Source organism: Urocampus carinirostris, chromosome 17 (assembly GCF_059441175.1).
Source record: "Urocampus carinirostris isolate Australia breed hairy pipefish chromosome 17, RoL_Ucar_1.0, whole genome shotgun sequence".
Taxonomy (NCBI): Eukaryota; Metazoa; Chordata; class Actinopteri; order Syngnathiformes; family Syngnathidae; genus Urocampus; species Urocampus carinirostris.
In genome coordinates, this window is record NC_142365.1 from 26,147,320 (window position 1) to 26,173,784 (window position 26,465).

General features: G+C 38.7%; 1 protein-coding gene across 3 annotated transcripts in view; it reads right to left on the minus strand.

Moving 5' to 3' along the window:
• Positions 1 to 26,465, minus strand: part of map6a (microtubule-associated protein 6a) — a 40,513-nt gene that overhangs the window by 1,932 nt on the left and 12,116 nt on the right. The window contains exons 3-5 of one of the 3 annotated variants that reach the window (XM_088320863.1): positions 18,340 to 18,544; positions 17,056 to 17,270; positions 1,228 to 1,338 (exon numbers count right to left, since the gene is read on the minus strand). In XM_088320863.1, the coding sequence (XP_088176989.1) occupies positions 1,228 to 1,338; positions 17,056 to 17,270; positions 18,340 to 18,544 (531 nt within the window). The remainder of the gene's footprint in view (positions 1 to 1,227; positions 1,339 to 17,055; positions 17,271 to 18,339; positions 18,545 to 26,465) is intronic. The other 2 variants (XM_088320865.1, XM_088320864.1) reach the window with 2 other exon arrangements.

A 26,465-nucleotide genomic window follows, 5' to 3' on the forward strand; every position in this document is an offset into this window, starting at 1 on the left:
TAACAGATTTCGGATCACATATGAGAGGGGCTTGGGTCTGGTGTGAAAAAATGGTATATATGCTGTTCAGACGGAGCTTAACAGATTGGGGCACGTCCGTGCAAAAAAATCAGATTTCCCGACAGTGTGAACCTAGCCGAAAAGAAAATGGCTATCTTGCTGCTAGCACACCCTGTGTACTATTTTGAGCTATTCCTTTCTATGATCTGCTATATTTTTGTGTCAATGGGCTGCTATAAACTGACATGAATTCTGACATGCGCTTTAAGAATGCACGCGCAGCTTGGCTAGGTCACACTTGTTTACAAACGCGGAAAAATGCTCTATAGGTGTTGGGTCATAATTGAGTTCAATTCAGAGGACAAAAATAAAGTAGGATTTCTGGATTTTATCTGATTTCTGCCAGATAAATGAGCCATACTGTATTTGGACTCATTTTAATGATATTGATTGCCCCGAAGCAGAGTTCAATTTATTTTACAAACAACTGCTTTTTTTTTTACCTATTTGAGTTTTTATTTTTTGCGTGTTTTTGTGAGTATCTCTGTCGAAATGGAAGACAACATTTTAGGTAGTTATTTTTTGTATTTTATCATACGTTTATAGTTATGAAGGGTTATTATTTTTTGGGTGTTTCGACTTTAAATCTGTTCAGTGTGTAAAAAGCTAAAATTGTTTTATATTTTACATTTCTTTGTACATCTATAAGTATTTTAGGTAATATTTTGTGTGTTTTCCAGTGATTCCCTGCAACACATATGAAGTTACTAATTACTAAATAGTCTGGTGCCTAATGTTTTATTATTATTCATAATACATCATAAAAAAAAACGGAGGTCCTGTTTGGGAGTCGAAAGAACTAGCTCTTCTCAGTGAGCCAGTTTTCTAAATAGAGCTGTCCTCTTGGGTGCGACCAGTCGGGAGGGGGTAATGACAAGCCACCTAAGCAGCCGTGTCACTGTCATTTTTAAGCACTTTTTAAAAATCGTCTTCATTTGTCGCGTGCTCTACGGAGTAAGACGACAAAGAATCATTGCAATGGCAACAATTACAAGCACTTCATACACAATTCAAGCATTTTACTGACCTTGAAAACACATATATAATATTAAAATTCAGGTATTTTCAAGGATTTCAAGCACCCGTACAAACCCTACTTCAACTAATAAATGACATGTATGTGGTCACGAAGCACAATGAGCGACGTCTTTGGATTTGGAGGGTTACCTGGGATTGGGTAGGGCGCAGCCCCACAGGTGCTGCTTTAGGGTCTGTACCCAGCCAATATCTTGGATTGGCTGGCAGAGTTGTACGTAGTGGTGTTGTTTTAGCACAACCCTTTAAACGAATAAAACATGTCACTCATTAGCAAATGAGAAGTCAAACACAAAGCATCCCCTAAATACTCACGACAGCATTGAGAAAAGTTATATACATTTGTTTGGAACAAACTACACTTCCAAGGAAGTGGGGAAGTTGTTTACCTCTTAAAATTCCTTTAAAATTTGCCTAAAATCCCAATCTTAGACGGCCCCAAAGTAAGTTGAATGCTGTTGTGAACCTTTGGAGAGACGTTTTTTGTCTCTTTTAAAAGGGAAGACTATGAAGTTTTGCCCCAAACTGAAATAATCTCTGCAAGTGCTACTTACATTGAGTAATCTGAGTTGGTACACACAGAAATAGAAGGTTTTTATTCCGCCTGAATTTTGTTTTGCAATCAAATGCCTGCAGCATGGGCATCGTAGCTGGAAAACAGGTGAGACAATAGCTTAAAGCCTTAACTGGTACCCTGTCAAAGTTGATCACGCTCAGAAAAACTAAACATTGTATTTTACACATTTTTCCACGGGTAGGTTTAGGCGTTTTCGGCTGATAAGATAATCAGCACATCCAGACGCAGAAAGGCTCTGATGACGTAGAAACGCTCGGTGTTGTTTTGAGTATTCCAGACATCGCGAGGCTCTTCAACGATATGGTGAAGCCCAAGGGGGTTTCCCTGGCACGCCCATAGGAGGAGTCGGCACGCCATTATGCGGGGAGAAGATGGCCAATAGGAGAGAGCTAAAGGACTTGAGAAAAAAGGCTTCACACAGACGCCAATGACACCAATTCGGCTGTTTTCGATGGAGTACACTTAGTTAAATTGTTAATGAAATTAAATCTGCCCCTGTGTGAAAATGTCGGCTTTCTTGTTCATCTTTTCCCTCAAGAAACGAGTGTGCATAAATTGTTGAGTGAATGTAGGTTGTGTTTGGTTAATGGAGTCAGATAACGAATTCGAACAATTTGGTAAAGGGTACATTTTGATATTAATTCCCAACACTACCCAGGAGCGAACAACAAAGCACAAACACAAACCAAACCGGGAACAATCCAATTTACACGATAGGCTAGCTATAAAGTGCTAACTGGGACTGATAAGCAGAAAAACAGGACTCTTGCTGATCAAAAACATGCAGTAAGCAGCAAAGCTAACCGGGAACAACACGAAAAGTGGATACGGTAACAAACACTAACTAAACCGGGAATAAGCCAATAGACATGCTAGCCGGCTGCTAAAGAGAGCTAACTGGGACTGATCGGTGGAAAAATGGGAGGCTGGGTGATCAAAAACTTGCCATAACCAGACAGGCAATAACGAAACACATACGGCAACAAAGAAAAACCAAGCCAGTGATAGGAATTAAATATTAAAATGTACCGTTTACCAAATTGTTCGAATTAGTTATCTGACTCCATTAACCAAACACAACCTACATTCTCCTAACAATGCGCTTGTTTCTTGAAGGAAAAGATGGACAAGAGACCGGCATTTCCACGCGAGGGCAGATTTGATTTTTTTAACAATTTAGCTAAGTGAACTCCATCGAATTAGCCCAATTAGTGTCGCTCGAGTCTCTGCCAAGCCACTTCTCTCGATCTTCTGCTTCCTCCTCGGCACACGTTTTTTCCGCAAGCTGGTGTGCCGGCTCCTCCCATGGGCGTGCCAATGACAGCCCCCACGTGGGGTACACCCCCTCGCCTCGATGTGTGGAAAGATTCGAAACAGGAGAGCGTTTCTACGTCATCAGGGGCTTGTTCTCCAAACATCGCCTGCTCTCCCCCATTCAGAGTCCTGTTATCAAAATTCCCCAGCCAAAACATTCTGTATTTGGATCAGTGTGACGTGTCATTGAACTTTAGCCTACCCGGTGAAAATTGCACTCGATGAATGTAACTTGTATTTAATCGTATAAAATCCTTTATAGTAAAATGTATAAAATAGTTCACCAGGAATAAGCCAATGGAAAATAGAGCTAAATGGGTATTGAGATACGGGAGGCTGGTTGACCAAAAAAGTGTGGTAAGCAACTAGGCTAACTGGGAGCCAACAACAAAAAACAACAAACAAGAACCAAGCGAAGAATAAACCAATGCACACGGTGGGCTAGGCGGCTAACCTAAACAGATCGGTGGAAAAATGTGGCTAACCTGGAATCATCAACGAAAAATGGATAGGGCAACAAATATCAACCGAGCCGGCGAACTGGCTACTAACGGGGGCCAACCTGAACCAAACTAAACTGGAAGCCTTTGACCGCCTCGGCGCTAACGGGGAGATAGCTTGACACGCCGGAAAATAATCACTAAGGAAAAGCTAGAATCAGCCGCCTAAAAAGAGTCCATACCTGTCAAGCTCCAGGGCTCCTTGCCCTTACAAACTGTCGTATTTGTCACAATCACCTGGATTGTGAACACCTGTGCTCTGGTTTTGGCGCCAACAGCCAGGACAGCTGATTGGCGCACCCTGTCTATTTAACTCCTCAGCTTCTGAAATCAAGTTGTCTGATTGTACTCACGCTACCTGTTGCCTTCAGCTCAGTAAGCCCGTACCTCTGACTCTTTGCCTGCTCACTCTTTTCTTCTGATTGTGTCATGATTACCTAAGTGGAGCCACCTGGGGTAATCATCTGACCCGCTGGAATGCGCTTCCTGATTGGTTTATGTTCCCTTTTTAAGCACGCTACGCCGAGACCTCTTCGTCTGAGGATTACTTTTGTACCCTGTATGACTCTCCCGATTACCTGTGCCTTCGTGACATGTTTACCTGATTCTGCCTGCCTCTGATCCGACCTGCTTCCGTCCCACGCTACGATCTTCTCTCCAGTCCCGGTAAACTCGACCTGCTTCCGTCCCACGCTACGATTGGCTACGTGTTCCGAAGTTGTCTTCGCGGCTTTGCTGCTGACGTCCGACGGTCATCGCGTCTCCCGCTAACCCTGTACGCTTCCCCAAATAAAGACTTGTAACGAACGCTCTGGGGTCTCCTGCTCTGTTCTGGTCCTCCTGACAGATTGATCTCCGTTGCCGACCCGTTTCTGTAATTGCCTACGACCTGCCCTGCCCGTCTGACTCCTGAACTCTTTTCCGAATACTACGACGCCCTTCTTCTCCAGCCCCGGCCAACAACACTACGATTACGCCTGTCCGCGACCATTCCCGCCAAGCCTTCACCCGCCTGTCAAGTTCCGTCAATCAGCCAACCAACAAATCGAAGAATCCCACATTGTCATTTCCTTCCTTTCAATAAAACTAAGAAACGAGCGCAAGTTATCTCAGTCTTCCTTTCGTCCTGTCTGACAGTATTTTCCCGTACAAAATACCAAATAATCGTACACCATATTTTTTTTTCCAAACGTGTTTGTATATGTAGTTTAACATGTTGTATTGTACATGTGTTTGGTTATATCATATATATTGTTAATTAACATTTTGTTGTGAGATACTGAGTTGCTCGACTTGAAAGAGGTTTATTATAAAAAAGTTCAAAAATGACGTAGCTTGGACGTTCATTGCAGAAGGAAAAAATACCTGCAAATAGAATTAAGTAGAATAATACGTTATCTTATTCAAATTATGAATTCATTTTCTGCATTAAATTATTGTTGGTAATATACTGATTCAAGGGATAACCACAAACCTGTCTTTTTTCATTTTCCCCTTTTATATTTCCTTTTTTTCTTAACTTCTTTAAACAACATCATCATTCGTAATATAATGCATCAAAGCAAGTGAGCCGTTTGAGAGCCGGCTCTCTTTAATGAGTTGAGCCGAAAAAGCCAGTTCTCTAGAAAGAGACGGACTTCCTTTTACTACACAACTACATGAAATCCGAGGCGGCATGCGCACAGTAGCATCAAACCGCTCGCTTCGTTTGCAACGGAAAAAAACGATACAGAGATAGAGGCTACCGCGGCGAACTCGTTTGACTTGATTGATTTGCCGTTTCGTGATAATCAGTGTATAGCGGATGGTACCCATCATTGACAAAATGGCGTTTTTATGTACAGCTTTTCTTGTACGTCGTACACGTCTTAAAATGCATAATAAACGTGCTTGACAGGTATGAGAGTCAAAGGCAAACAAGGAAAGCACACTGTAACATTATAGTGTAACTCTGACAAAAGAGTCGCAAGGCCCCCAATGACCCAGTCAGCAAAGGGACAATTTCTCAACGCAGAAATGAGCAACATGCAATCGCTGTCTGTTTCGGAGCTGCCTTATATATTGCGTCAACGAGAGCCGCCATTGTTAAAAGTTATCATTCGATGAGCTAAATCGGTCAACTTTAAGACTGAATTTCACAAGTCCCCCGGCGAGTGGAGTATTTTGCAACCTGTCTGCGGACTTACATAAACCCTCTGAGGTTTTATGGCGGTAGTTTGTGCACATCATTTTTCTTAGATCTTTTTACAAATGCTCTATAGCAGGGGGGTCAAACAGGCGGCCTGCAGGCCGGATCAGGACCATTACGGGATTGAATCCGGCCCGCGAGACAACGCTCGGAGAAGCGCAAGAGAAATATGAGCTGCAGGTTGAAATATATCTATATATCATTCTACTCACTTCATTAATTTCTTAAAAATAATTATCAATACTTGGCACATGAACTTATTCATTTAAATTTCTATGTTTTAATGTTGTTGCTATCTTATTACTAGGTTAATTATCAAAAACATTTAGTTCAAGCATTTACAAGCATTTGATATAAGATTCAAGCACTTTTCAAACTTTAAAACACGTTAAAAATCTAACATTTTAAAGGATTTCAAGCACCCGTACGAACCCTGATAACAATGTATTAAGATGCATCAGTATATAAGCGATAGAGTGGCAAAATATTTTTCCCACATGCATTTCAGAAAGAATGCCAGAATGGAGTGCAATTATAGATCGGGGGTTATCAACGTGGTGCCCATGGGCACCAGGGTGCCCCCTAAGGTTAGTTGGGGTGCCCCCTAAGGTCAGTTGAGGTGCCCTAGGACCTGTTGTGAAAATAGTTCACCAGTGTTGAGTCATTGTGATTTTCTAGTAAAATTATATATATATTTTGTGTTTAACTATGTTAATTTAACATTATTTCCTACTTCTCACTTGTTTTCTCTTTCTTCCTTACTCTTCCTCTCTTGCTCCTTCTTCCTCCCTTTTTTCTCTCTCTCTCCTTCCTCCTTTTTGTTTTCTTTTCCTTTTCCATCTATCCCACTCTTTCTTTCACTCTTTATCTTTATTTACTATCTTTCCTTCTTTTTATTTTCTTTCTTCCCATTTTTTTCCCCTATCTTTGTGTCAAGCTTTTTCTCTTCTTTCTTACCCTTCTCTATTTCTCTTTCCTATTTTCTTTACATGGCTTCCTTTCACTCTTTCTTTTTATTTTATTTCTTACCCTCCTCTTTTCTCTTTTTCTCTCTCTCTATTTATTTCACTCTTTTTATTTATTTTCTATCTTTCCTTCTTTAATATTTTTCTACTCACATTCTCTTTTTTTCCTTCTTCCTTTTTTTCTTCTTTCCTTCTTTTTTTCTTTCTTTTTTCACTTCTTTTTGCTCTCTTTCTTTCTTTCATGCTTTTTCTCTTCTTTCTTAACAGCTCTGTTTTTCTCTCTCTCTCTTCTCTTCATCTTTCTTTTACTCTTTATTTTTATGTTCTTTCTTATCCTCTCCATTTTCTTTTTGACTCTTTCTATCTATCTTTCTTTCTTTCTTTCTTTCTTTCTTTCTTTGTATCTCTCCCTCTCTCTGTCTCTTACTTTCTCTTTGTATCTTTCTTTTTCATTGTCTCTCTTTCTTCTTTCTCTATACTACCAATAATTGGCCTGGTAATAACAAAGTGACAACTTATTTATTTATAAGGTTTGGTTAAATTTTTATGTTCTTTCTTACCCCCTCCCTTTTCTTTTTGTCTCTCTATTTCTTTCTTTCTTTCTTTCTTTCTTTCTTTCTTTCTTTCTTTCTTTCTTTCTTTCTTTCTTTCTTTTTTTTTCTTTCTTTCTTTCTTTCTTTCTTCCTTTGTATCTCTCCCTCTCTGTGTCCCTCACTTTCTCTTTATTTGTATCTCATTTTCTTTGTCTCTCTTTCTTCTTTCTTTATACTTCCTATAATTGGCCTGGTAATAACATAGTAACTACTCATTTATTTTGAAGGTTTGGTTAAATATGAGCTGGCAGAAAGACAATTATATCACAGTACAGCCCCCCCCCCCCCCCTCCCGTTCTATTTATAATCAAGACATAACTTTCTTTGCTATATTTAGTTCGTAGAACGGGAAGTGTGATGTGAGGAGCACCCTTTACGCTATGTGGCCCGTTCCCCCTCATCATATTAGATTAGCTCAAAGGCTGCAAAATGCAAACGAGTCCATCCTCCACGGCTCATGCACTTTTGACAAATGTTAGTAGTTAGGATCGCACAGTGGAAAGTGGGAAGGAGATCAAGTGTTACTTAATTAAGGAAGTAGAAAAAAGTAACAAAAAGGAACCAAAAATGACTAAATAAAAGACATAAAAGGGAAAAAGAGAGAGAAGAGGTAGAGACAATTGCAAAAAAGAAGAGAAAAACACTAGGAATAATAGAAAGAAAAGAAGAAACAAATAAAAGAGAAAAATGAAAAGAGATATCAAAACGACAAATGGGTAAAAAGAAGAAAACTAAAAAAGAGAGAAAAAGAAGAAAAAAAAATCTTCTCAATGGAAAAAAGTAAAGATCTTGGAATAATAAAAGAAAAGAGAGAAAAAAGAAAAACAAAGAAAAAACTATAAAAACAACATGAAAAATAACAAGAAAAAGGGAAAAAAGTGAACAAAAGAAGAAAAAATGGAAGAAAGAAAAAAACCCTCTTTATATATTTTGTCAAGGGGGTCTTAATGGTGCGTTTATTATCTGAAACTAAAGGGAGAGGAACACGTAGTCACAAACCTGAACTATTTGTGATACTCTACTTTAGTGGTTCTAAACTGGTGGGTTGGGACCCAAAAGCAGACCCGGTTTTAATGGCAAAAAATTGCTAAGTAAACATAATAACTGAGGCTTAATTACACTCTTCAACCTCCCACCACAGAGAGAGCATCGTAACATTTTTGCAATACTATCATTGGTTTATTGTTAATGGGGACCAGAATCGCCGCCATATGCAAATATCCACCAAGTACCCCCTCCCAACATGCACAACCGGAGATAATAGATTTCTGCTGAACGGGTGCTGTTCATTTCAGCTTGAAAAAGAACCTGAAAAAAATGAGCAGCTAGGCAATGACCAAAAAATTGCTCTCAGCAATATTTAATTGGCGATAACGGGTCGTGGCCACAAGCGTACATGTCATTTTAGCCTTGCGCCTTGTCACACTCGCAGAAATATTGGATCGGGGATAATGGATAGTGGCCGCAAAAGTGCAGTTCCTGTCTGGGAACACAGTATTGGCGAAGGAGCCGCCAGTGTGCCGGTCCTTGTTCACAGCAATATGCGATCGGAGATAATTGATCGCAGTTGTGAGAGTGCAGTTCAATTACTTTGATAATCCCATTATTGATTTCGCTGTTATAATTGCTTTTATGTTCATCCAAATATTTGAATGAAGTATTTATTCGTGTGATGTTTGAATGTATCCTTTTATATCAGTACGTTCCCGGCAATGGAGTTCGCATGAGTCAGCCCTTATCTTATTGTACAACTTTCAAAATCCAGCATTATTATTATTAGTATTAACGAAGGTCCCTTGTGAAGATGTGAGTTCCTTTCTTTGCCTGTTTCGTGTTGCATCGTGGTCAGCCATTTTTCAATGCCCGGTGAGGTAAAACGCTCTCCTGATCAGCCGGCCCGAGGGAAACTGTGTTTTACTTTATTTTGTAACGTTGTAATAAAATTCCTCATCTGAACTGATTCTCTTCAGCTCTTTTTGTCTACGCCCATAGGTGTGAAACAGGCGGCTCGTAGGATGGATTTGGCCCACTATGGGTTTTAATATGGCTCACAAGACTTTCTTTTTATTTTTTTTCTCTCCCTCTCTTTCCTTTTTCTCTTTTTCTCTTTCTATCTATTTTTCTCTCAATCTATTTCTCTGCCTTTTTGCTCTCTTTACTTCTCTCTCAATATAGCTTTCTCTTTTTCTTTCTCTTTTTCTTTCTTTTTTATTTCATTCTTCATTTCTTTTCTCTTTCTTGCTCTTGTTTTTTCTCACTTTCTTGCATTCTCTCCTATCTTTTTCTCAGTCTCTCTCTCTCTTTTGCCCTTTCCTTTTCCCCCTCACATTCTCTCTTTCTCACTCCTTTCCTTTCTTTCTCTATCTCTCTTTATCATGCTCACTCTATTTCTCTCTCTTATTTCCTCATTTTCTTTTTCCTTTATTTATTTCTCTCTCTCTCTCCCTCTCTCTCTCTTACACTTTCTTTTTCATCTTTTTCTCTCCCTCTCTTTCCTTTTTCTCTTTTTCTCTTTCTATCCATTTTTCTCTCAATCTATTTCTGTCTTTTTTGCTCTTTACTTCTCTCTCTCTCTAAATAGTTATTTCTCTTTCTCTCTTTCTTTCTTTATTTTTTCTTTCTTTCTTTTCTCTTTCTTGCTCTTGCTTTTTCTCACTTTCTTGCTTTCTCTCATATCTTTTTCTCAGTCTCTCCCTTTCGCCCTTTCCTTTTTCTCTCACTTTCTCTCTTTCTCACTCCTTTCCTTTCTTTCTCTCTCCCTATTTCACTCTATTTCTCTCTTTTATTTCTGCACTTTCTTTGTCTCTTTCTTTCTTTCTTTTATGTTTTCTCTTCATTTTTCTCTCTCTATTCTCTCACACGTTCTCCCTTTGTCTGTCTCTCTTGGCCGACTCTTTTGGGGAGCAAGAGTCAAAAATGCTTGCCTTGCAAGTGCGGATGTTCGTTGAGGGACTGACAACCAGTGAATAGAAGCATTGAGTTTAAATAGGAGGGGAACTAATCAGGAAATGAGCAGCTGGAGCCAAACGATCGGGCACAGGTGAGGGCAATGGGCAATCATGACAAATTTGTCTCCCTCCTGCAGTTACTAAAGAGTGTTGATGCTCATTTTGTCATTTTTGTTCCAAATAATGGTTTCAAAACACGGTGCGAGCAAAGTTCTTTGGTAAAAATTTCACAAAATACTGCAAACGAGGACACCAACGTATTTACCTGCAGTGCAGACGGCGCTGGGCGAGAAGAACGAATGCGTGCGTCTTGTGCTGTGTATTGCTCCGCCCTTTCCCACTGCTCACCCAATCAAACTGCCGTAGGTGCTTTTGCAAGAGCTTCTGGGTGTTTAAAAATGTTCTGTGGCTTTTCATAATAAAGTGTCTCAACAATGAACATAGCTTGTTGAATGAGCATGAATATAAAGGATTATTTAGCGATTAACTGCCAAAATGAAGTCTGTTGGTGTGACAACTTGATTGTAGTTAAAATTGTGTCCTATATATACCGAACTGAACCATTTTAGAATTCCGTATTGCCTCGCAGGCTCGGCTCTGGGATGGTACAGTCGGACTCAAATGTATAAAAACATTGAGTATTGCACTAATGAGCCATTTATACTCATGAAAAGAGCCATATATGGCTCGCGAGCCATAGGTTCCCGACCCTTGCTCTACAATACCTAACGTGGATTAAATGCATAAAATTGTTCTGATGACATCATTACAAAATAAAACACTTATATAAAACACTAAAGAAACCTAAAAATAAAAAATCAAAGATTTACATTTTAGAATTGTGTTTGCTTCACTACATAACGTTTACTATCTAAACTAGGGGTGGGCAACTATTGGGGGTCAGGGGCCACATTGGGTTCAAAAACTTGGCCCAGGGGCCCATCTTGGAGACATAAATGATTTTTTTTCATTCATGAATAAATATACATGCAAAATGTTTTATATTTCTTTTGTAATCGATTAGTTTTGAAACAATTACAATGAAATCAAAATAATATACTACGTCCCGGTTTAAGCACTAAATTTGATATTGAGTTTTGAAGTATTACTGTAGTTGCATCTATTTGGTATTTTTTTGTCTTTTTTTTGAAATTCTGCAGTCGTTTTTGGTAGTATTTCCATTAAAGTATGTTCTTAGTGTTCTTTAGGTATTTTTATTGTATTCCCATTGTAGAATTTTGATTGTATATTGGTAGTATTTTTTGTAGCATTCTTTTAGTATTACAGTAGGTTTATTTTTTTATTTTTGGAGTATTTCTGTAATATTTCCATACTAGATTTATCTGTTATATATCAGTAGTATTTCTGTAGTATTTTTTTTTGCATAGTATTTCTGTAGTTTTATTTTTGTAGTAGTTTTGGCATATTTCCGTAGAAGAATTTTGTACATTATCTGTATTATTTCTTCTCTAGTAGCATTTGGTCCCATAGTATTAGTGTAGTGGTATTTTTGTTTTATTTCCAAAGCAGTATTTTGGTAGTACCTTTTTAGAATTTTTTGTAGTCTTTCCATAGTAGTACTTTGTCATATTTTTGGGTATTTTTGTAATATTACTGTAGTTGTACTATTTTTATATTTCTGGGGTAGTATTTCTATGATAGTATTTTGTATTATAGTACTACTAAAGTAGTTTTTGTAGTATTTCTATAGAATTTCTTTCTTTTCGCAATGAAAGCGAAATGATATATGAGGTCCTTATTTTTTTTTTATATTTTTTTTAGCACTGAATTGGACATTTGGTTTTATAGTATTTTTGAAGTATTGCTGTTGTATTTTGTTGCATAAAAGGTGCAGTGTTTAGACACTATGAGAAATTGTTAGTATTTATGTAGTATTTTTAGTAGTAGTAGTATTACCGTAGTTTTATTTTTGTAGTATTTTTGTCATATTTTCATAGAATTTAGTACTTTTTCTGTATTATTTTTTTTCTAGTATCATTTGGTATACTATTACTGTAGTGTTAATTTTGTATTATTTCCAAAGCAGTATTTTTGTAGTATTTTTGTAAAATTCTTGTAGTTTTTCCATATTAATATTGTCCATATTTCTTTAGTACTTTTGTAATATTACTGTAGTTGTACTTTTGTCGTATATCTGGGGTGATATTTCTGCAATAGTATTTTGTATTATAGTACTACTAAAATAATTTTTTTTGTATTTCCATAGTATTTTTTTTTCCTTTTCAGAATGAAAGTTGAATAATATATGAGGTCCTTGTTTTTAGCACTAAATTGGACATTTGGTTTAATAGTATTTCTGCTGTATTTGGTTGTATTTCCATAGTAGATTTATCCGTTGTATATCAGTAGTATAGCTGTAGTATTTTTGTTGCATAGTACTGTAGTTTTATTTTTGTCAAATTTTCATAGTAGAATTTAGTACTTTTTCTTTATTATTTTTTCTCTATTATCATTTGTTATTATAGTGTTACTGTAGTGGTATTTTTGTATTATTTCCAAAGCAGTATTATTGCAGTATTTTTGTAGAATTCTTGTAGTTTTTCCATAGTAATATTTTCCATATTTCTTTAGTACTTTTGTAATGTTAATTTTGTATTATTTCCAAAGCAGTATTTTTGTAAAATTCTAGTAGTTTTTCCATAATAATATTGTCCATATTTCTTTAGTACTTTTGTAATATTACTGTAGTTGTACTTTTGTTGTATATATGGGGTTTTATTTCTGCAATAGTATTGTGTATTATAGTACTACTAAAGTAGTTTTTATAGTATTTCCATAGTATTTTTTTTTCAGAATAAAAGTGAACTGATTTATGAGGTCCTTGTTTTTTAACACTAAATTGAGTTTTATAGTATTTTTTTAGTATTTCTGTATTAAGTATTTTTTATGTTGACACACAAAGGGACAATACGGACGGTTGGCACCCAAAAAAAAAAAAAAAACACGGTTTATTGGCAGCACTTTATTTACCATCGTCGTGATATTCTAATCAGTTTGGTTTGGAGGGCCGGATTCAAAACCCCACTGGGTCGTATGTGCCCCGCGGGCCGTAGTTTGCCCACCCCTGATCCGAACATATGGCAATCATCAATCACTCACAATTCTCTGACAACACTAAGTTAGCCTGAAACTTGACAAGGAAACATGGTCAACTCAAACAATATTATGAGAGCAAGATATAGTGTACAACATCCAATGAATATAATTGGTGTACTATGATAAGATTAACCGTCATGGCGTTCTAATCACATTGGTTATGTTCACTGAAAGCTTTGTACAGTGTTTCCTAGCTGCACTTTAGTCTTCTCCCATAACTACAAGGATGCTATTTTATTCCAAATGCAATATATGTGTACATTTGATGCATAATCCCCAAGGGGGATCCAAATCGTCTACTGGGACCCCCAGAAATAGTATTCACTGAGATGCGATTACGAATTTGATCCATGTTTCAAGGAGATACAAACAAATGTACATTTTTCATCATAAGACAAACATTTCTTATATAATTCTTATGAGCATGCATACAGTCATCAATAAAGCATGAAAACAAACAGCAGCAAAGATGAAAAAAGAGACACCGATCACCATCAAACCCAGCGTGCCATTTATCAAAGATGCTCAAAGTTCAAAATTCTTTGAAATGGGGAATAATCTTTGATAAACTCGTAGGGAGCATTTTTTGAGTGGATGGAGGCGAGCGGCAGAAGCGTTTTTGCTTTCTGGCTCATGCAATTCGCCCACTACTGTTGCATTGGCGGGCTGAGGCGGCCCGTCGCCATAGCAACTGAAGTCGGCAGAGCGGTTGGCTGGGAGTAGCGGAGGAAGAAAGAAAAACAGAAAAGAGCCTATTTTGACGACCATAGGGCGCACCGTGTTGAAAGGCGCGGACTCCGTAGCTGATTCTATTACTGTATTTAACACTTCCAGCTCAGTAGCCTAGATGGTAGGGCGCCCGCTTTGAGACTGGGAGGTCGCTGGTTCGCGCCTCGGCCGAGTCATACCTAAGACTTATAACATTGGTAAAATGGCGGCGCCCTCTGTTGGCTGCGGCTGCATCGGCTCGCTACAACGGGTCAGGTGTATCGACATTTCGTTCTGTGTACATTGTTACAAAGAATGACAATACAAAGGAAATTATTATTATTATTATTATTACTTCACAAGGCGCACCGCAGGATAGGGCGCAGGTGCCATTTGCTTGGGGCCGCCTTACAACAACACAGGCAAGCATACAAGTTTGGAAATAAAGCGAGAGCAAATATGAGATCGGTTGACATCTGAGCCCTTTAGTGTTACCTGTGGTGTTCCGCAGGGTTCCTTTCTTGGCCCCCTTCTTTTCAGCATTTACATGCTTCCATTGGGTGATATTATTCGCCTGTATAATATCAGTTTCCATTGCTAGGCAGTTGACACTCAACTATATCTTCCGATGAAGGAATCTTCCACACTAAATTGTGGAAATTTGGAAGCTTGCCTCACTGAGATAAAAGAGTGGAAGTCACTCAACTTCTTGCTCCTTAACTCTGAAAACCCAAATGTTAGTGATTGGTCCATCTAAATGCCATGACTTGTTCTCAAAAACTGCTCTGAAGATTGACAAATGTAATATCACCCAGAGTGACTCAGTCAAAAATTTAGGTGTCATATTTGACCCCGATCGGTCCTTTCCAACACACGTGAAGAAAATTACTAGAACAGCTTTCTTCCATCTGCGCATCATTGCTAAAATTCGTCCTATGCTGTCCCAGTCAGATGCGGAGATTATAATTCACGCGTTTGTTACTTCCCGTCTCGATTACTGTAATGCACTACTCTCCGGTCTCCCAAAGTCCAAAATCAAGAGTCTTCAGCTAGTAAAAAATGCTTCAGCGAGGCTTTTAACTAAGACAAAAAAGTTTGATCACACTACCCTGATTTTAGCTAACCTGCATTGGCTCCCTGTTAGCTTAAGATGTGATTTTAAGGTTCTGATGTTGTATACAAAATCATGCATGGACTTGCTCCCTCATATCTTTCAGATTTAATTTCCCCCTATGTTCCAGTCCGTAGCCTTCGTTCTCAGAGCGCTGGTCTACTGGTGATCCCAAGAGCCAAGAAGTGTTCCGCGGGTTCGAGAGCGTTCTCCATCCAGGCACCGGTGCTGTGGAATGTTCTTCCCCCTGAGATCCAATCTGCAACCTCAGTGGAAATATTTAAATCTAAGCTTAAAACACACTTCTACTAGATAGCATGTGAATAACCTACATTTTTTGTTGACAATATCTGTGTATTATTTGTTATTACAACATCCATTGCTGCCTGGTCATTCTGAAAGGGGGATTACCACATGTGCGGTCCCTTCTCAAGGTTTCTTCATTTTCCTCGTGTTGAGGTTTTTGAGTTTTTCCCTGCCCTCATGTAGGTTTTAGATCAGGGGATGGTGTAATAATAGTCTGTAATAATAGCGATACATTTTAAAGAAGCGTGTGTGTGCGCATGCGCATGTGTGCGAGCGCGTGCCTTCTGCATTGCCGCTGTTATTTCAAGTTTTGATATTTTATATTACAAGATATCATTGATTAATGGTATGTTAGCTGTCCATAGCACTTGTTTTATGATTGTAGTTTATTGTTGATGAAGAATGGTTAATTCTTGTGGTAAAAAGTTGAAGCCACATGTTGTTCATATTCATATTTTAGTTAATTGATGAACAAGAATAGTGGAAGATAAATAGGTCAGTTATACTAGTGTGCCGCTGGAATTTTATCTTTCCAAAACTGTAGGCCATTATTCAGTATTTTAACACTCTTCAGATGAGGAACTATAATGGTCATCCATATCAGTAGGTGGCAGTAGATTTTTATATACTTTTTACGTACTAATTATCTGCTCTTGAGGTAGCACAGTACATTTAATAACTTAATTTGTTTAACAAAGCGGTTTAAAATTGCACTGTAAAAAATAAAAACATAAAGCACATCATTTTTTTTTATATCAAGTATTATTTTCTTCTTTTTATATACTAATTATCTGCTTATGAGGTAGTACAGCAAAATATTTGACATAACTTCATTTTCAAACATTTTCAAAGACGATGTGCCACTTTTTTATTAAAAAAAAGTGTACCTTGGTTCAAAAAGGGTTGAAAAACACTGAGTTATACGATTAAAATGTCTATCCATGTTGTATATTTGGACTGGTGTAAAATGACAGCTCTGTTGGATATTAAAAAAAATGTTGTACGAGTCATTAATCTTGGTGTGGCACACTGATTTACAAGGAAATTTGAAAGTGGCACGCCGCACCGAAAAGCTTGCTGACCCCTGAACTAAACCAAGCAGGTGTTGAAACACTTATTTGCAGCTGTATCACACACATTTTTTTTAAATCATGCATTGTGATTTCTGGATTTTTCTTTATAGTTTATACTTATTTTCCTCACTGCAAATCACCAAAGTAAAAAGCTCCATTCTTCTTTGGTGTTTATCGGTATTTGTTTCATCTCAACTGCTACTCAACTGCTGTGCGCTCAAGTGCCACCTGCCATCCGTCATGGCTCTCATTCTGCCAGAAATGCCCACACCTCACCCTTTTGCGGCATCACGGTGTCCTCAGATATGTCCGCCGCTTCACATGACACACGATTTGAAGAAAATCGGAGACCTTGACGTGCGCCTTATGGTCGTGAAAATACGGTAACACATGCCCCGCACGCATCAGAATTGGACAATGACATCTCCGGAAGTAGCGGAAACCAATAAGAATGAAGCAAGAAATAAAAGCATGGGAACAGAAGGGAAAAGCCATTTGGCAGCCTCTGTTTTGACTCCCCCCAAAATGAAAGAATATGAAAGGTGCTAAATGGAGTTTACTCTTTCGCTTCAGCCACTTTGTTGTTCATCTCTTTACTTTTCTCCTTGTCCACCTGCAGGGCCGGCCGGCCCACCGCTTGCTTCTCCGAGGTGGTCTTCCCGGAGCCCCTCAGCGCCGCGCTTTGCTTTTCTTTGGCTTTTGAGGCTGGGGGCCCGGCCCTGGCCCCTGCTCCGGCCTTTTTGGCTCTGGTGCGAGGGACCGTGGATCTGTCCACCTGAGGACGGGGAGAGACAGATGTGAGTTTGTGTGATCTAGCGACTGAAATTGTGGCTCTTTTTCCAGAAGCGGCTCTTTCGACCGGGCTCGCCAAAAATAACCGGCTCTTTCGACTCAGATTGCCTCTTCGGATTCATTTACTTGCTTTAAAGCAGGGGCCTCAAACTCGCCACCCTGTGGGGCAATTGAGGCCCCTGTATTAATATGAAAGTTGAAAGGACAGTGTGTATTATTTTCCCACTAGATGTCCGTGTTCTGTCGTGCCACCGAAAACGAGTGCTAAGAGCACCATGGGATAAGACAAAATAAGTGACCAAAACACACACATTATTACTTGTGAAAAGAAGAGAAATTTAAAAATAAAAAAATAAAGAAAAAATAAAGAAAAAGAAAAGAAAAAGGACAAAAAAAGAAAAGTAAAAAAGGAAAAAACACCAAGAGTAAAACTCAAGAACAGGAAAAGAAAATGAAAAAATAAGAAGGAAGAAAAAACTGCATTTTTTTCCAGTTTTGTTTCATTCATTTTCTTTCTTTCCTTACTTATTACTTTTACTTCATTGTTCTTCTTTTCCCCTACTTTTCTTTTTCTTCCCTATATTTTCTTCCTCTTGTTAGCAAAAAACATGTCCCCCCTCTTTCTTTCTAGGGTGCGCTCTTTTATGTTTTTTCTTTTATTTTTTGTCTTTTGATATATATTTTTTTAGTTTTTCTTTCTTTCTCACTTTTTTTCTCTTTTTGTTTTTTTTTACACTAATAATGGACGACAATGTCTCTTGAAGAACATTTGTATTATCTTAAACCCCAAGTGTGTAATATTTGACCACTAGATGACACTGTTGCCTAATGTGAACGAAAACCAGCGCCACAGCGTAGCAACAAGATGCCAGAAAAACATAGCGGCGACTTCTAGGTAGGGATTCCACTATGACATAAAAAATTTTCTATGTATGATATTTGAAAAAAATAACATTGATGTAATTTGAAATCAATGAAAGTTTTTTGTACCAATAGGAGGCTCTAAATATTACACACTGTTCCTTTAAGTTCCCCTTCCGAGCAGTGCTCACCTGTTTAATGGGCTCGATGTATGGCTCGCTATACAAACTGCGTATCCTCCTCCTGTCCTGTGCCCTGTTGTCGAGCGGGGCTTGTCCCTTGAACGTCGCGCTATAGCTAGTTTCCAGCCTGGTCTTCTCGTCCGGAGGCAGGTACTGGGACTTGGCCCGGATCATCTGAGCAGGTTTCACGTCTCTATACGCTTTAAATTCGCTTCTGTGAAGAGAGAAACCAAATGGTGATCAGGCTTTTCTTATCGTGATGGTTTTAATCAGGGTTTGTACACCTCTTTCATAGCCAAATCCAAGCACTTTCAAGGCTAATTTTTCCAGTGTCTTCAAAGGAATAAAATACGGGGCTGATTAAAAGAACATTTTTCTGTTGACTTTGATGGATAAAATAAAGTCTGTCATGCTGCTAGCACACACTTACATACTGCTATTTTGAGCGGTTCTTATCTATGATTTATTTGTGTCAATGGGCTGCTATAAACTGACATAACTTCTGCTGTTCTGCTTTAAAAATGCACGCAGAGCTTGGCTATGTCGCAGAAGAAGCACAAAAATGAGCCAAATTTGGACTTATTTTAATGATAATGATTTCTCCAAAACAGAGTGCATTCAATCACTTGATTTTTGTTTTACTTATTCTAATATATATTTTCTGCGAGTTTTTCAGAGGATCTGTTTTTAAATTGGTTAAAATAGGATTGTAAATAGTTATTTTTTGGGATTCGATAATTTATGTATAGCACTGAGAATTTAATATCCATCCATTATCTGCACCGATTATCCTCAGTAGGGTCGGGATTATCCTCAGTAGGGTCGGGGGGGGGGGGGGGTATGGGGCGCTAGAGCCCATCCCACCTATCTTCGGGCAGTGGGCAGGGGACACCCTGAACTGGTTGCCAGCCAGTCGCGGGGCACGCAGGGACAGACAATTCGCTCGCTCATTCTCACCTAGGGACAATATGGACCGGCCAATTAACCTGACATGCATGTTTTTGGAATGTAGGAGGAAACCGGGGTGCCTGGAGGATATCCACGCAAGCACGGGGAGAATATGCAAGCTCCACACAGGAGGCTCAATCTCATGACCTCAGAACTGTGCCGCACACATGCTAACCACTGCGCCGCCGTGCTGCCAGAATTATATATATATATATATATATATATATATATATATATATATATATATATATATATATAGATGTGTGTGTGTGTGCAAGTTAGTGTGTAAAATTATCTGAAAAAGTATCTCTTATTCTCTCCCTCTTCTTTTATCTCCGTCTCTCTCAATTTTTCTCTTTTTCTCTCTTTTTCTCTTTCTTTCCTTATTTCACCCTCTCTCTTTCTGGGCAGCGCAGTGGTGGTGCGTGAGTGGCACAGTTCTGAGGTCATAAGATAGAACCTTCCTGAGTGGAGTTTGCATGGTCTCCTCTGTACTTGCATGGGTTTCCTCCGGGCATTCCAGTTTTCTTCCACATTCTAAAAACATGCGTGTTATGTAAATTGTCCCTAGGTGTGAATGAGCAAGTGAGTTTTCTGTCCCCGGTGTGCCCTGCAACTGGCTGGCAACCAATTCAGGGTGTCCCCTGCCCACTGCCCGAAGATAGCTGGGATGGACTCCAGTTGCCCCCGTGACCCTACTGAGGATAAGCGGTGCAGATAATGGATGGATGAAATCTCTCTTTCTCCCTTTCTTTCTATTTCTTTTTTATAATCCACGATTTCGGCCTCTGTGAGAATATTTTTTTTACCATGTGGCCCACAAGCTAAAATAAGTTTAACAGCCCTGCTTTAAGGCAATGCAAGCTTTACATGTAGCATAATAATTAAAGGAGAATAAGTAGGTTGAAATATAAGGTAACTTCGACTTCCAGTTTTGCACATATTTCCATTCAGATGGCTCCGTTTTAAACAAGCCGGGAGGAGAAAACCGATTCCTAGCACAAAGACTGACGACTGGGACGTTGCTGGTTGAAAGAAGCACTTACTAGCATCAGCGCACCGAAGGGATTCAAATCACAAACAGAGAGGGATTACGTAACAAGACTTAGGCTCGCTTTTAGATGGACCAAGAGGCCACAGCACAAAGACTGATTACACAATGGTTTTCAAGGACACGCGTACGAAACCACAGTGTGTCGATTGTGCAAGCATCAACATTTCACATTCAGCCAGTGTTACATACTGCAATAGTGATGTGTCGATCCCGAACGAAACGGCTCTGAGAGACGGCTCTTTGATGTGAATGACGAGAGCTGTCACGAATATGACATATTCCTCTGATATTATTAAGAATTTTTATACAGTATTTTGGACACATTATGGATTTATACCGAGTGACAGCAAACTTTGTCTCCAGAAGGTGCTAGTGAAAAGAGCAAACTAATCTCAAGCAGATTTTGGAGTCAAGGCACCCCGTACAATTGGCCGAGCTCTTCGACTAAGGAAAATGGCAAACAATCCAGAGGTTGCGGCTTGTCGATCGAATGTACGTGAAGATTACACACGAGTCACTACATACAAACTATTCATCCATCCATCCATTATCTGCACCGCTTATCCTCAGTAGGGTCACGGGGGTTCTGGAGCTCATCCCAGCTATCTTCGGGCAGTGGGCAGGGGACACCCTGGACTGGTTGCCAGCCAGTCGCAGGGCAACATACAAACTAGGCAGTGTCTAAAAGAGGTACGATCTTGGGCCCGGGCCTGAACCCGACTATCGGGCCGGGTTAGGGCTTAAAATGTCAATCATTAAAGTCGGGCTGGCCGGGCTTCTCGCTCGATGCTTGATTTTCCCCTTCATGGAGGATTTGCACAATATGCACTTACTTTTACTCAACTAATTATTTCGATAAATAACATGTTTACCAAACGATCAGTTTAACTCCAAATCACTCAATCCAAAGACAGTTTTATCCTCAGTGCTGCTTCCTCCTTCCACCTCCCTCACGTTAGGCGTCATTTCCACTTCCCGCTAATAGCTCACAAGCTTTACAAACTTTCTTTCTGCTTTTCGGACAAATATTTCACTATTTGCAGCTTGTAATATGCAGAATTTGATGTTTCGATGTCAATTCGTTCAGTTATACTTCATTTTTCGTCGTCGTCCAAAGCATTCATTTCGGCACTACACTTGCAGTGCACACTTGATTTAAAGTTAATCTGTGGGGTTTGGGCACGTTCGGGTTTATATACCCGCGAATCGGGTGGAGTTATGCTGAATTTTTTAGGCCCGCTCTTACCTGTAGTGTCTAACGGCGCACGCTAACATATTGTATCAATACATCTCTGCAGAAATGTGAGGGTGTACTCATTTTGTTACATACTGTAAGTACAGGTATTAGAGCAGCAACAATATCTCAATTTTACAATTAAAAAAAAAAACCTTTGAATATTATATTATATTACTATATCCTTAATCAAAAAGAAACCTACAAAAACACTCACGATAATCCAAAAACTCCCAAAACTGAAGGTAATAAATTATCATAATTAGCGAAAAATAATTTGTTGTTCCCTGTTTCAATAAAGTTTTGTAAAAAAAAAATAGACAAGACCTGCAATTATCAATAGAAATCATGAGCAAGACATGGTTGGAAAACCAAATCTCTCCTTTTTATTCCTCTATCGCTCTGTCCCTCCCTGTGTCACCCTGTGTCTGTCTCTCCCTCTTTGTCTTTGTTTCTATATCTCTGTGGCATTCTCTGTCTCACCCTGTTTCTGTCAATCAATTATCTCTCTGCCTCAGTCTTTCTCTGACTCTCCCTCTCAATCTGTCCATCTTGTCTGTCTGTCTCTTTCTCTCTCTCACTCGCTCTCTTTCCCTGTCCCTTTTATTAGATACCACAATTAAATTAGAAAATAATATCAGTAAAACGCTCGTACAAAGAACAGGGGTGTCCAAATTCCGGCCCAGGGGCCAGTTACAGCCCGTTATCAAATTTCTACTGGCCCGCGGCATCTGTCATAAAAATGATAATATGTGGCCCGGCAGTAATGTTGACAACAGTAAATAAATAAAAATAAATTTGTACCCCCAAAAAAATAAAATCACCATTTCACCAGATGATGGCAGTAGCCGTTTGGCCACCTTTCTGAGAGAATTTCAGCCCTTTTCATTTCTGACATGGCTTATGTAAATAAATACACAAAAACCTTGACTGTGACGGCCCCCGCTTCCAGGACAAGTGGAAATGGCAGTTGTTGTTCTTTTTTTTACCTAAATCTGAAACAACTGCGTCTGCCTAATTTCCCAAGAGACTGGCGGTTTTCAAAGAATTTATTATCAAGAGGCAGTGGCAGACAAAACATGCTGACTACAAAAAGCTAACTAAACACGAAAGCTGTGAACACGTGAAACAATTGGAAGCTGTTTTAAATGGCACAGCACCGCTTTTTCAGAGACTATCTGAGTCAAATGAAAATGCTACAGAGACGAGCTATGAGGTCGCCAAGCACTGCAAACTTTTCATGGAGGGTGAATTCACGAAAGAATGCCAGGCTGTATAGTCCTCCCTCACACATTTTCAGGTTACCAGATATGGCCCGCGTTCTGAAAAGTTTGGACACCCCTGACATAGAAGCAAAATGTAAATGAAATTAATAATTGAATAAAAACAATAAAAATCTGCCCACACCTTGGTATTTTATAATGAAAACAATTAATGGAAATATACTGTAATTTAGGAAAATCTGTGAATATCAAAACAAGTTTAATATTGGATGTATTTACTGGTAGCAAGTTGGTGGCCTTCGATGAGTGATAATGACCCTTAAAGGGACATTGTGTATTATTTAGTGCTTCCTGTTGGTAAAAAAAACAACAACATTGGTATGAATAATAAGACAAAATATATGACTGAAACATATGTTATTTAAATTCTCATTGGTAGGTATTTCTATTTAGTTTACATGAGGCTCAGCAGTAGGGAGCTGACATGATTGTCTGCCGTCTTGCTGCTAAAGGTACCCTCAAAAACCAGGCTGGGCAAAAAATGAGAAGGAAAAAAGAAGTTATTTGTTCACTTTGAGTGTCTTAAGTTTGAATTTCAAAATATTTAAGATTTCCTTTATTTTTTGTAATTTTCTCACAGGTCCATTTCCTCACATTCTTATTTAGTTTAGTAGAGGTGGGGAAGAAAACATCTATTCATGTATATATCTGTCATGATTATTCATTGCCCTCACTTGTGCCCGCTCATTTGGCGCCAGCTGCTGCTAGTTGCCTGATTGATTCCCCTTTATATCCAGACGCCAGTCACTCCTTTTCAGTCCGTCAGCGAACCTCTGCATACGATAGGCAAGCACTTTGACCCTGGCACCCGTCGGTCCCGTCTTCATCCGTAGCCTAATTGTCTTCCTAATTGATTTCCCGTTTGTCTCCAGCTGTCGACCTGTTTTTGACCACCGAGCACGCTCTGATCTCCCGTCCCTGCTAACAACCCATTTTTCCCTTTTGACCACACTCTGATCTCCTGCTCCGGAGGATCCACTTCCGCATTCCGAACACGTTCCGATCCTGTGAGCGACTTGCCTCCCTCGTCCAGCGAGCACCGGATCGCTGGCGCTGGTTTTTCCTCTATATCTCAATAAACTTGTGAGTAATGTAACGCATCTGGGTCCTCCTCCTGTTCTGGTTTTGACAGTATTTGGCGTTTCGAGTTGGTAAGTGGATGGGGAAAAAAAAAGATGATTTCATTTTCTTGTGGTATATTGAGTGTTTTTATACAGCACTCAAGTCGTTGCCTGAAAAGTACTAATAATTTTAGATTTTGGGAAAGAATGATAAGAATATTTGGCATAAATCAAGTTTGTGTGCTGGACAGATTAGAAAACTCATAATAGGTTTCTATCTCATATGTCCACTCTAATTTGTGGGTTGTTTCAGGCAATGTTTTATTTTTCTGTTTGCATCATTGCAACACAAGCTATTCTTGTCATAGTAATTCTTGATTTTGAACCAAAACTGCTGAACAGGGTGTCCTGTTGTGCACTTCATATGGAAAAAAAGACATCTTCACATAGACCAATCATTGGCCTTGTAATGAGTGGGGATGTGCCAGCACGCAGCATGCAACGAGGCCTAATGTCGCACAATATGGTCTTGCACAATCTTCCAAGAATGATACAGGCTTGGGGGGTAAAGGAAATACATGTAAGGGCCTTACGGCATTAGCATACAAAAAACGTAGTTGTGTTTGGTTCCATTTATAGACCTAAAGACGTAATCAGATTACGGGAATATTTAGCTAAAATAAGGATTAATTTGCAAATTTTCAATATCATTTAAAAGTATATTTACATATACATAATGGACACTAGACAAGTTGTCTATCACAAGAGACAAAGAGAGATGAGGATTGCCTGCGACGTGCGTAGCGCATAGTAATAATCAATGTTGGGCACGTTACTTTAAGAAAGTAATTAGTTATAGTTACGCAGTACTTCTTCTAAAAGAGTAACTGAGGTAGTAACTGAACGACTCTATTGTCAAACTAACTCGTTACCAGGGAAAGTAACTATTTCACTTACTTTAAAAAGATTTTGTTGATGTCGAAGAATTTAAAATATTCTCAGCAGTATTCATGTCAGTTGAATAGAGAACAAGATAGTCGTGTTATAGAACCTTGTAATATTTATTGCACCTCACCAGCAACAGATTTATTTTATACTTGAAGTGAAACAATAATAAACAGTAAACAGTATAATAAAATAACAATCAGCAGTAAACAGTTTATACTGTTCAATAAATTAAATCTAACTCACAACCTAAGACAACTGGTCAAGTAAACATTGGCAACTGAATTTTCTTCACATATAATATTTTCTTCACATATAATATTGTGTGTGTATATATATTTATATATATATATATATATATATATATATATATATATATATATATATAAATACACACACATACATACAGTGAATGTACTAATAAAATACATTTGTATGTGTTTGTCTTAACTCCTTCACTACCTGCCTAGTTGGAATGATGTTTATTTCTGTCATTAAATTTTAAATTGTTTTATCCCCTTCTTTTTTTGTGGGGATACGTATCAAGAATATTAGTATTTTTACTTATTAATTTACTTCCTGCTCAGTTGAAATTGATAAATGAGTAAATGCCTACAACGTCAAGAAATGAATAAATGAGTAAATATCTTTATGTTTTTTTAACTTAGTACAAGAGTTGGGGTATCTATCGTTACTTTTCTTCTTTAAGTATAGATTATTAACGTCTTCGTGGTTATAGTTATAGAGTATTGTTACGGGCCTACCATGTCGAAGTGCATGACTTATGTATGTTATTTAGTACTTAGAAACAGCTTTTTCTGCACATGCTGAGTATCTTTGTTTACAGTTCTAGTTTATTTAATGGGGTGTCAATTCCCAGTGCCGATTAAAGCAAAGGCTGCTACTTCAGGAGTGGAATTTTCCAGTGAATCAATGAACCTAAAAGACGTCTGTAGCCTTGTTTTATTGCCGTACGAGCGGCCATAAAGACCAGCTTCCGGTCGATACTCTTCGCTTGCCTGACGGACAGCAGTCTCTTTATGGCTAATGTAAAGTATGATGGAAATTACTATCGATGCCTTTCACATGTTTCAGGAAGGTTTGGAAGGTCAGGATCTTACACAACTAGTTCAGGGATATAAACAGTGAATTCAATGTAATCACACACGGTAATATGAGATTAAGTGAGTTACATAAAAGGGCTTTTGTAGGGAACTGATGGGGCAAATGAGTATCAGTAGAGATTTTCGGATTATGTTTGGCAACAATACTCTAACTCGTCATGAAAAAGAACCAAGGTTAGTTCAAGAAGAGTTAGCGTTAGTTTTGTCTGTGGCTTTTTGTCTTTGGTTTGTGAATGCCTATTGCTCGTCCGCAGAAACGTGACGCTTTGCAGTCTCTCAAAGAGGATACTTTACAGGGTGGTGCCCGCCACGGTGCCCCAAAAAAAGCTGAGGTGCCCGCGGAACTGTTCTGATAATAGCTCATCAGTGCTGGGTCAGTGTGATTTTTTTATTGTCTAGTAAGAGTGTCTCTAGTAAGCTTTAAGTAGTTGACTGAGTCTATTTTTACCCTACTTTACTGGTAATGGCATAGTAACAACATAGTAA